We start from the raw sequence: 12,337 nt of genomic DNA on the forward strand, positions 1-12,337 counted from the left end.
AAGTGAGGAACAGGTTTAAGGATTTAGATTTGGTGGACAGAGTGCCTGAAGAACTATGGATGGAGGCTCGTAACATTATACAGGAGGCAGCAACAAAAACCATCCCAAGGAAAAGGAAATGCAAGAAAGCAAAATGGCTGTCCAATGAGGCCTTACAAATAGCGGGGGAAAGGAGGCAAGCAAAATGCAAGGGAGATAGGGAAAGATACAGGAAACTGAATGCAGATTTCCAAAAAATAGCAAGGAGAGACAAGAGGGCCTTCTTAAACGAGCAATGCAAAGAAATAGAGGAAAATAATAGAATGGGGAAAACCAGAGATCTGTTCAAGAAAATTGGAGATATGTAAGGAACATTTCGTACAAAGATTACCATAATCAAGGACAAAAGTGGTAAGGACCTAACAGAAGCAGAAGACATCAAGAAGCGGTGGCAAGAATACACAGAGGATTTATACCAGAAAGATATGGAGGTCTCGTACACCCCAGGTTGCTGACCTTGAGCCAGACATCTTGGAGCGTGAAGTCAAATGGGCCTTAGAAAGCACTGCTAATAACAAGGGCAGTGGAAGTGATGATATTCCAGCTGAACTATTTAAAATTTTAAAAGATGATGCTGTTAAGGTGCTACACCCAATATGCCAGCAAGTTTGGTAAACTCAGCAATGGCCAGAGCAATGGAGAAGATCAGTCTACATCCCAATTCCAAAGAAGGGCAGTGCCAAAGAATGCTCCAACTACCGCACAATTGCGCTCATTTCACACGCTAGCAAGGTTATGCTTAAAATTATACAAGGCAGCCTTAGGCAGTATGTGGACCAAGAACTCCCAGAAGTGCAAGCTGGATTTCGAAGGGGCAGAGGAACCAGAGACCAAATAGCAAACATGCACTGGATTATGGAGAAAGCTAGAGAGTTCCAGAAAAACGTCTACTTCTGCTTCATTGACTATGCAAAAGCCTTTGACTATGTCGACCACAGCAAACTATGGCAAGTTATTAAAGAAATGGGAGTGCCTGACCACCTCATCTGTCTCCTGAGGAATCTCTATGTGGGACAAGAAGCTACAGTTAGAACTGGATATGGAACAACTGGCTGGTTCAAAATTGGGAAAGGAATACGACAAGGTTGTATATTGTCTCCCTGCTTATTTAACGTATATGCAGAATTCATCATGCGAAAGGCTGGACTAGATGAATCCCAAGCCGGAATTAAGATTGCCAGAAGAAATATCAACAACCTCAGATATGCAGATGGCACAACCTTGATGGCAGAAAGTGAGGAGGAATTAAAGAACCTTTTAATGAGGGTGAAAGAGGAGAGCGCAAAATGTGGTCTGAAACTCAACATCAAAAAAACCAAGATCATGGCCACTGGTCCCATTACCTCCTAGCAAATAGAAGGGGAAGAAATGGAGGCAGTGAGAGATTTTACTTTATTGGGCTCCTTGATCACTGCAGATGGTGACAGCAGTCACGAAATTAAAAGACGCCTGCTTCTTAGGAAAAAAGCAATGACAAACCTAGGCAGCATCTTAAAAAGCAGAGACATCACCTTGCCTACAAAGGTCTATATAGTTAAAGCTATGGTTTTCCCAGTAGTGATGTATGGAAGTGATAGCTGGACCATGAAGAAGGCTGTTCGCCGAAGAATTGATGCTTTTGAATTAAGGTGCTGGAGGAGACTCCTGAGAGTCCCATGGACTGCAAGAAGATCAAACCTATCCATTCTGAAGGAAATCAGCCCTGAGTGCTCACTGGAAGGACAGATCGTGAAGCTGAGGCTCCAATACTTTGGCCACCTCATGAGAAGAGAAGACTCCCTGATGTTGGGAAAGGTGGAGGGCACAAGGAGAAGGGGATGACAGAGGACAAGATGGTTGGACAGTGTTCTCGAAGCTACCAAAATGAGTTTGACCAAACTGCGGGAGGCAGTGGAAGACAGGAGTGCCTGGCGTGCTATGGTCCATGGGGTCACGAAGAGTCGGACACAACTAAACGACCAAACAACAACAGTCCTGTATTGTAATGTGTTTATCAGTATTTTTTAAATTATGTGGAGAGCTTTATTTGAGTTGATACAGCAACCGAGGAATTTTGTTGTTTCCTGCAAGGGGACAATGACAATAAAGATCTATTCTATTCTATTCTATTCTATTTTCCACAGTTTAAGGCTCTAAGCAGTGATGGGGTTTCACCCCTGTATGAATTCTTTGATGGGAAGTGAGTCTATCCTTCCGACTGAAGCTCTTCCCACATTCTAAGCATTGATAGGGTTTCTCCCCTGTATGAATTCTTTGATGGGAAGTGAGCTTACTCCTCTCCCGGAAGCTCTTCCCACATTCAGAACACTGATAGGGTTTCTCCCCTGTATGAATTCTTTGATGGGAAGTGAGACTGGACAACCGACCGAAGCTCTTCCCACATTTGAAGCACTGATAGGGTTTCTCCCCAGTATGAATTCTTTGATGAGAAGTGAGACTCTGGCTTTGACTGAAGCTCTTTCCACATTCAAAGCACTGATATGGTTTCTCCCCTGTATGAATTCTTTGATGGGAAGTGAGATGGTTTCTGTGACTGAACCTCTTCCCACATTCGAAGCACTGATATGGTTTCTCCCCTGTATGAACTTTTTGATGAGAAGTCAGCTCCCCACTCAGACGAAAGCTCTTTCCACATTCCAAGCACTGATAGGGTTTCTGCCCTGTATGAATTCTTTGATGAGAAGTGAGCTCCCCACTCCGACGAAAGCTCTTTCCACATTCCAAGCACTGATATGGTTTCTCCCCTGTATGAACTTTTTGATGGGAATGGAGACTCTGCCTATGACTGAAGCTCTTCCCACATTCCAAGCACTGATACGGTTTATCACCTGAATGAATTCTTTGATGGGAAGTGAGATCATGCCTGTGACTAAAGCTTTTTCCACATTCCAAGCACTGATAGGGTTTCTGTCCTGTATGAATTCTTTGATGGGAAGTGAGATGGGAACTTTGACTGAAGCTCTTTCCACATTCCAAGCACTGATATGGTTTCTGCCCTGTATGAACTCTTTGATGGGAAGTGAGATGGGAGCCTTGTCTGAAGCTCTTCCCGCATTCCAAGCACTGATATGGTTTCTCCCCTGTATGTACTCTTTGATGCAAAGCAAGCTCACCTCTCAGTCGAAAGCTCTTCCCACATTCCCAGCACTGATAGGGTTTCTCCTCTGTATGAATTCTTTGATGGGTAGTGAGAATTTCCTTCAGACGGAAGCTCTTTCCACATTCCAAGCACTGATATGGTTTCTCCCCTGTATGAATTCTTTGATGGTAAGTGAGACTTTCCTTCCAGCTGAACCGCTTCCCACACTCCAAGCACTGATAGGATTTCTGCCCTGTATGAACTTTTTGATGGGAAGCGAGACTGTCCTTTCGACTGAACCTCTTCCCACATTCCAAGCACTGATAGGGTTTTTCCCCAGTATGAATTCTTTGATGGTAAGTGAGCTTCTGACTGTGACCGAAGCTCTTCCCACATTCCAAGCACTGATAGGGTTTCTCCCCTGTATGAACTTTTTGATGGGAAGTGAGATTCTGCCTGTGACCGAAGCTCTTCCCACATTCGAAGCACTGATAGGGTTTCTCCCCTGTATGAATTCGTTGATGGTAAGTGAGCCTATCCCTCTGAATGAAGTCCTTTCTTTGATGGGAGGTGGACTGGGAGCTCTGACGGATGTTCTTTCGACACTCTGAATATTTATTTAACTTCTCCGCTATGTGGATTCTGTTGTGGTCCCCCTTGTTCTTCCCTTCCAATTCATCACCATCTGCAATGAAGAGAGAAGCTAATTAGAGCCCCAGGAAGAAATGGAGCTCCAGATTATTGAACAATGTTAATGAATGCTTGTGATAGAGGAAGAACTGAAGAGAGTTACTGTAGATGTGAGGCCTTATTATAGTTTTCACTGCCTTTTTTGGCTGGAATGGCTTGGCTTTTATCTGGGATAGATTTTGTTTGGCTCATTCATGGAATCCACTCCATCGCAAAGGTCAGTCATCTCTTTGGGTTAACCAAATGCAGACAGAAACAAAAGCAAAAACAACAATCCTGACAGAAGTTACTTCCAACTTCCCAAAAAACTCTCAAGCCGACATTTAAGAAGGCCTGGGCAGTTCAGACAAGTCTGGTCATTGTTTAAAAAGGCATGACTAGACAAAGAATATTCACAGAGAAAAGAGTTGATATCCCTCCATTCAGGGCTCACAGTGGGGATGTTAGAATCCCATATGCTGTTGGTCTCAATCCAAATAGTGGAGGTTCATCACATAGAGGTATCTATGTATGTATGTATGTATGTATGTATGTATGTATGTATGTATGGAATTTTACCGAGAGGGTCCATGATTCCACGATTCCCCTCCTTGACTTCCTTATGCAGAACTTTCACTTTGTACCACCCTCCCAAGTTCATGAGGAGACCAACTCTGTATTGTTTCATTGGTAACTGTAAGAGAGAGGGCTTGCAGAGAGCAGCCCACTCTGCTTACTTCCATCAGATGGGAGAGCAGCAGCAAGTCTGGGAGGGAAAACCAGGAACAGGAAGGGTTAAGAAGGGTCCAGGGCTCTGCAGAGTCCTGGAGGCTCAGCTCCAGGCTGGGAGAAGGGAAGCAGGGGCGGAGCTAGCTTCAGCAGGGGCTGGAAGGGAGAAGGTAGGTAGAACGGCACCTCAGGAGTCTGGTTTGGGACCACGGAGGACCCGTAGAGCGAAGAGGAGGGGCGTTTGGATGCCCCGTCTTAAAAGAGGGGTCAGAGCCCGCAAGACGCCATTGCGGGCTTCTCCCCCATGCAGAGCAGACATGATTTGAGACATCTCACCACTGTATATAGCATGCACAATAAAACTCTGAAAAATCCAGAGGATGTGTGGAGTGCTTACTCGGGAGTAGCCAACACCCATCTGTGACAGCAAGCCCGCAATCTTTGATGGCTACCCCAAGGGGAGAGAGCGGCGAAGGTGGCAGCAGGCATGGAATTGGCAGCATCTGAAGCGGAAGAGAGAGATGCCAAGGGAGGATTGGCACGCTTGAGGGGAGCAGCAGAGAGCAAGCCACAGCCAGCACCCTGCAACTATGGAATGGCTCAAGCACCAGGTAGGCGCCCGGTCACAGGGGAAGCCAGGCTTAGTGAACCGAGCAGCTCTGAACACAGCCAAGCCGGAGGAGCGGAGGCTGGACAAGCAGAGAGGACACTCGGGAGGGCTGAGGAGCAGGGTGCCGTCATGGGCCAGCACTTTGAAAGGCGACCCCCCAGCACAAGCTGGCTCTGAGGCTGAGAGGCATGGTGCCGTGAAAGCGCAGGAGGGGGTGCAATGCGAGTCCGGGCAGAGGGGACAGACGGAGGGGAAAGGCAGCCACCCCAAGTTCCCACACAGTCCTGGTGAGGCAGCTGCAGCCCAGCACAGACCCCTCCCACCAGATGTGATGCAGAGGGACAAAGCCCGCGCGCGGGTGCTTTCAAACGCTGACGTGGGAAAACAAAAGGAAGAGATAGGCTGGAGATGCCTCCTTTACAATGCGTCCAGCCACTTGACCGCCCCCAGAGGAAGGAATGGCGAGAGCAGGCAAGCACAGACATGGAGGCGCTCAGAATGCAAACTGGAGCGTGGGGAAACGCGCCAGCCTGGCTGCCAGATCAGGAGGGGAGTGGCCAGGCGGAGGAACAGCAACAGAACCCTCCTATAACACCCCACAGCATGGCAAAGTGATGGAAGTGAGTCTGCAGCTGCCAAGAGGCCAGACCCAGGAGACAGTTGGGCGTCTCTGCAGGGGCAGCAGGAACGATTTCCTGTCGGTGGACTTTGCTAGGCAGAATCAGATTTCCCTTTTCCCAAGGAAGCTGCCCATGAGCGTCTCGACCATAGACAGCAGGCTATTGTAGGGGAGTGGGATCACGCAACAGACCCCCTCTCTGAAAATGACAGTGAACAAGCACTCAGAAGTGCTAGCTTTTGACTTAATGGACCATGACCCTGTGGGCAGCCAGCGTCAGGGAGATCTCACCTTTGGAGATGCAGAAGGCAAGGAGCACTGCAGGAAAGGAGGAGAACACCAAGAGCGCGCAGCCACTGTGGCCATCGTGAAAAGGAAAGAGGAACTGAGCAAACTCACCAAAGAGGACATTTTTACCCAGAACATATGGAGGGACTTGAGGGAGGAAGAGGGGGCAGGGAGGGGGCAGGGCTTGCAGAGAAAGAGGGCTTACTCTTTAGCAATGACGCCCAAGGTTCAGAGGATGTGACACACATCCAACACAAGACGCTGACAGGAGGGAGGGGGAGGAAATCACACAAAAGACACCAGACAGAAGGGTGGAGGGAGAAGGCAGGCAAGAGGTTCCAGACAGAAGGGAAGAGGAGGAGGCCTACAGTGCCACAGCGAGCCCAGGCTACCGATGGGGGGAGGGGGGTTAGAATGTCTGATGGCAAGGCAGGACACTCCTGCTTCCCAAAACGCGGAGGCACCCACGCACACCATGCAAGGGGAGGGCCGCACGCTGGAACTGCACGCCCCTTTCTCCCACAGACCCGAACCACCACACGTCAGTAGCACAGGGGACACAGAGGGGGAGGGCGATCCCAGGTGGAGAGCTTGGGAGACGCAGATCCACGGAGCCCTCCAGGAATCGGAAGCAATTTCCCAGAGGGAGGAGGAGGATGACAACGGAGGGGACTACACGGACCAGCCACCCAGCACCGACTGGGAACAGGATTTTACACACACTACAGCAGAGGAGGAAGACCTGTCAGGCTTCCAGCCCTCTTTACAGACACCAGACCAGGCAACCCAAGCCTCAGAAGGGGGGAGGGGGGCTGGAGGGGGGTGGATGTAAGAGAGAGGGCTTGCAGAGAGCAGCCCACTCTGCTGACTTCCATCAGATGAGAGAGCAGCAGCAAGTCTGGGAGGGAAAACCAGGAACAGGAAGGGTTAAGAAGGGTCCAGGGCTCTGCAGATTCCTGGAGGCTCAGCTCCAGGCTGGGGGAAGGGAAGCAGGGGTGGAGCTAGCTTCAGCAGGGGCTGGAAGGGAGAAGGTAGGTAGAACGGCACCTCAGGAGCCTGGTTTGGCACCACGGAGGACCCGTAGAGCAAGGAGGAGGGGCGTTTGGATGCCCAGTCTTAAAAGGGGGGGTCAGAGCCCGCAAGACGCCATTGCGGGCTTCTCCCCCATGCAGAGCAGACATGATTTGAGACATCTCACCACTGTATATAGCATGCACAATAAAACTCTGAAAAATCCAGAGGATGTGTGGAGTGCTTACTCGGGAGTAGCCAACACCCATCTGTGACAGTAACAGTAGAGGAAAAAGAGCTCCTGACAAGGCATTCGGCTATGTGATGCTGAATGTTCCCTGTTCTCTCCTGTTTCCGCCTTTTTTGTTTCAATTTAAACCAATTCACGAACCCAGAACTCATACATTGACCACTAATGATGAACCATATGCAGGATCAGGTTACTTTAAAGAGTCGTGGTTTCTAGTGCTGCGTGATGGATCAATAAGTTGTCTAACATTGGTAGAGCATTCAGCCACGGTACTGGTTGTAGACATTTTGAGCTGCCAATACATTGTGGTGGCTGGGGAACTGTGATGTATTCCTAGCTCAAATTGCCTGCAGATGACAAAGGCACAGGCAGGCAGGTGGAGGAGCCCAAAAATGTGCTCACCTTATCCATCTCTATCTGCCTGCCTTCCTGCTTCCTCCCACCCACAATCTGAGCAAGTCCCATTATCTCTCCAGCTCCATCCCTCCATGTCCCCATCTCTACTCCCCTGGAACTCACCTGATCTCTCGGAAGTCCCTGAGAGGGAACACCTGGAGGCCGTGAAGAGGGATGCAGGAGACAACCTGACCAGGTCAACTGTCCATCTTCCCCCTTCCATCCTCGCTAGGTTAACAGATTCAGTCTCTTCCATCCTTCCTGAGGAGTCGAGAAGCCACAACAGGCTGCAGGGTCCTGGGAGAGAGGAAGAAGCAAAGGGAGCTTCAGAGGCCCTGCAGGGATTCTCCTGCCCTAGATATTGCCCTGCTCCTGGAGAAGCACAAATGGGGCAGCCCCTTCCCAACAGAAGCCACATTTTAAACATCTCCAGTGATTCCAATTTTATCCGTTTGCGTCTCACCCCACTTTGTAAGGCTAGCATGGTATGCACAGTAGTGACCTGGGAGTAGACCCCATTGAACTCAGTGGGGCTTATGGACAGAACTTCTTGCAAAAACCAGCCAGCATTCTGTCCCAAAGCCTGAAAAGTGCAACCCCAGAGCATGGGCAGAAAATAGCCAAGTAGCTATTACATGGAGGTGCCCCCACGTCTCAATGCAAGAGATGACTTAGCAGTTGAGCTGGCTGGGCCCAAAACCTCTTTCTGCTCATCATTATAGCTGCTGAGAGACCCTATACAGTTGGTAATAGTATCTGGCTCCTGCTGTTTCTTAGCCACCTCCTCATTTTCCTTATTCACGTAAAATTGAGTGATTTTTGCTTCTGCTTCCTTTAGAGAAGCTCTCTTTGGAGGAGGGTTCGTGGCACTCGGGGAGAGACCAGAAATTTTGTAACCACTCCAGGTCAACACCATCTTCCCCTTAATTCCTTATCATGTTTCCTAATACCATTTCTAGCAATTAAAGCTTTTCTAACTTTAGTCTCCAGCAACTTCTGTGTCAACCATAAACAAATGGTTGGGACAATAATTTATAGCATCAGATTGTAAAAAGAAAAGAGGGGTGGTGATTTATGTGAATACTAAACTACAGGCAAAACAATAATTTAAAGATGATGAAGAAAGGACATTAGGAGTAGAAATACTAAAGGGAAAAGAACGTGTGGTGATAGTGGGAATATATGCACCTAACAGGAGCAAAACAGAGTATTATAAACAATTATAAACAAAAATAATAGATTACAATAATTAAGATATAATTTTGGAGGGGGACCTTGACGGAGTGACCTCAATAAATCTTGACAGAACAGAAAAAGAAAGGAAAACTAGGAAAGGGAGGCTACCACACTCCCTTTTTCATTTACTGGAAACCTTTTATTTACAATATGCAAATAAAAGTTATTCCAAGAAGAAAAGAAAAAGGCAACACACAGAATCTGCGTTCAATCTGCGAAGCAGGATCAGGTTACTTTAAAGAGTCGTGGCTTCTAGTGCTGCGTGATGGATCAATAAGTTGTCTAACATTGGTAGAGCATTCAACCACGGTACTGGTTGTAGACATTTTGAGCTGCCAATACATCGCAGTGGCCAGGGAGCTGTGATCTATTCCTAGCTCAAATTGCCTGCTGATGACAAAGGCGCAGGCTGGCAGGTGGAGGAGCCCAAAACGTGCTCACCTTCTCAATCTCCATCTGCCTGCCTGCCTGCTTCCTCCCACCCCCAAGCTGAGCAAGTCCCAATATCTCTCCAGCTCCATCCCTCCATGTCCCCATCTCTACTCCCCTGGAACTCACCAGATCTCTCGGAAATCCCTGGGAGGGAACGCTCAGAGGCTGTGAGGAGGGATGCAGGAGACAACCTGACCAGGTCAACTGTCCATCTTCCCCCTTCCATGCTCGCTAGCTTTGCAGGATCCATCTCTTTCATCCTTCCTGAAGAGTCAAGGAGCCACAACAAGCTGCAGGGTCCTGGGAGATAGGAAGACGCAAAGGGAGCCTCAGAGGCCCTGCAGGGATTCTCCTGCCCTACAGACTGCCCTGCTCATAGAGAAGCACAAATGGGGCAGCCCCTTCCCAACAGAAACCCCAGTCAGGATTCAGGCCTCATCATGGGACTGAAACTGCCTTGGTCGCACTGGTCGATGATCTCCGGCGGGCTAGGGACAAAGGTAAGAGCTGTTTCCTTGTTCTGCTGGATCTCTCAGCGGCTTTTGACACCATCAACCATAACATCCTTCTGGACCGTCTAGAGGGCTTGGGAGCTGGGGGCACTGTCATGCAGTGGTTCCGCGCCTTCCTCCTGGGCCGTGTTCAGAAAGTGGTGGTGGGGGATGAGTGTTCAGACCCCTGGGCTCTCACTTGTGGGGTGCCTCAGGGTTCTGTCCTCTCCCCCATGCTTTTTAACATCTATATGCAGCCGCTGGGAGAGATCATCAGGGGGTTTGGGCTGGGTGTCCATCAGTATGCTGATGATACCCAGCTCTACCTCTCTTTCAAATCAGAACTGTGAAGGCGGTGAAGGTCCTGTGTGAATGCTTGGAGGCGGTTGGAGGATGGATGGCGGCTAACAGATTGAGATTGAATCCTGACAAGACAGAAGTACTGTTTGTGGGGGACAGGAGGCGGGCGGGTGTGGAGGACTCCCTGGTCCTGAATGGGGTAACTGTGCCCCTGAAAGACCAGGTGCGCAGCCTGGGAGTCATTTTAGACTCACAGCTGTCCATGGAGGCGCAGGTCAATTCTGTGTCCAGGGCAGCTGTCTATCAGCTCCATCTGGTACGCAGGCTGAGACCCTACCTGCCCACTGACTGTCTCTCCAGAGTGGTGCATGCTCTAGTTATCTCCCGCTTGGACTACTGCAATGCGCTCTACGTGGGGCTACCTTTGAAGGTGACCCAGAAACTACAACTAATCCAGAATGCGGCAGCTAGACTGGTGACTGGGAGCGGCCGCCGAGACCACATAACACCGGTCCTGAAAGACCTACATTGGCTCCCAGTACGTTTCCGAGCACAATTCAAAGTGTTGGTGTTGACCTTTAAAGCCCTAAACGGCCTCGGTCCGGTATACCTGAAGGAGCGTCTCCACCCCCATCGTTCTGCCCGGACACTGAGGTCCAGCTCCGAGGGCCTTCTGGCGGTTCCCTCACTACGAGAAGCCAAGTTACAGGGAACCAGGCAGAGGGCCTTCTCGGTAGTGGCACCCACCCTGTGGAATGCCCTCCCACTAGAGGTCAAAGAGAACAACAACTACCAGACCTTTAGAAGGCATCTCAAGGCAGCCCTATTTAGGGAAGCTTTTAATGTTTGATGGATCTCTGTATTTTAATGTTTGATGGATTTCTGTATTTTAGAATTTCTGTTTTGTTGGAAGCCGCCCAGAGTGGCTGGGGGAACCCGGCCAGATGGGCGGGGTATAAATAATAAATTATTATTATTATTCTAAACATTTCCAGTGATTCCAATTTCATCTGTTTACTCCTCTCCCCCATGTTATAAGGCTGGCATGGTATGTATGCACAGTAGTGACCTGAGAGTAGACCCCATTGAACTCAGTGGGGCTTATGGGCAGAACTTGGTGCAAAAACCAGTCACCCTTCTGTCTCCAAGCCTGAAAACTGCAACCCCAGAGAATGGGCAGAAAATAGCCGAGTAGCTATTACATGTAGGTGCCCCCATGTCTCAATGCAAGAGATGACTTTACAGCTGAGCTGGCTGGGACCAAAACCTCTTTCTCCTCATCATTATAGCTGCTGAGAGACCCTATAAGGTTGCAGGTAGGTAGTCATGTTAGTCTGACGTACTCGAAACAGGTATGTATCTGAAAAAGTGTGCATGCACACAAAAGCTCATACCAATGGCAAACTTAGTTGGTCTATATAGGTGCTACTGAAAGGAATTTCCCCCCCTATAAGGTTGGGAATAGTATGTGGCTCCTGCTGTTTCTTACTCACCTCATTTTCCTTATTCACGTAAAATTGAGTGATTTTTGCTTCTGCTTCCTTTAGAGAAGCTCTCTTTGGAGGAGGGCCCGTGGCACTTGGGGACAGATCAGAAATTTTGTAACCACTCCAGGTCAACAACATCTTTTCCCTTAATTCCTTATCATGTTGCCTTATACCATTTGTAGCAATTAAAGCTTTTCTAACTTTAGTCTGCAGCAACTTCTGTGTCATCCATTTACTGTTGTGCAGAATGCAGAGGCTAGACTGGTGGATGGGAGTGGCTGTTGGGACCATGTAAGACCGCTCCCGGACACTGCCCGGACACTGAGGTCCAGCACCAAGGGCCTTCTGGCGGTTCCCTCACTGCAAGAACAGAAGTTACAGGGAAGCAGGCAGAGGGCCTTCTCGGTAGTGGCGCCCTCCCTGTGGAACACCCTCCCATCAGAAGTCAAGGAAATAAAGAACCACACCACTTTTAGGAGACATCTAAAGGCAGCCCTGTATCGGGACATTCTTAATGTTTGATGTTTTATTACGTTTTTATACGTGCTGGAAGACTCCCTGGGGAAACCCAGTTAAATGGGTGGCATGTAAATATTATTATTATTATTATTATTGACACAGGATGTTGATGGTGGCGGCAGCTTCACCGCAGTGCCTTGCTAGGGCAAGAGGGGCATGGGTCTTCCTAAAAATATTTAGCT

At 48.9% G+C, this 12,337-nt stretch overlaps 1 protein-coding gene across 3 annotated transcripts in view; it reads right to left on the bottom strand.

Annotated features, from left to right (window-relative positions):
* Positions 1-1,237: 1,237 nt before the first annotated feature.
* The window catches only part of LOC118081506 (zinc finger protein 345-like), a 52,473-nt gene continuing 41,373 nt past the window's right edge, over positions 1,238-12,337 (bottom strand). For all 3 annotated transcript variants that reach the window (XM_060269072.1, XM_060269079.1, XM_060269087.1), the window contains 2 exons: positions 7,814-7,987; positions 1,238-3,803 (listed from right to left, as the gene is read on the bottom strand). In XM_060269072.1, the coding sequence (XP_060125055.1) occupies positions 2,164-3,803; positions 7,814-7,987 (1,814 nt within the window). In that variant the 3' untranslated portion in view covers positions 1,238-2,163. The remainder of the gene's footprint in view (positions 3,804-7,813; positions 7,988-12,337) is intronic.

The sequence above is a fragment of the Zootoca vivipara genome, chromosome 2 (genome assembly GCF_963506605.1).
Source record: "Zootoca vivipara chromosome 2, rZooViv1.1, whole genome shotgun sequence".
Lineage (NCBI taxonomy): Eukaryota > Metazoa > Chordata > Lepidosauria > Squamata > Lacertidae > Zootoca > Zootoca vivipara.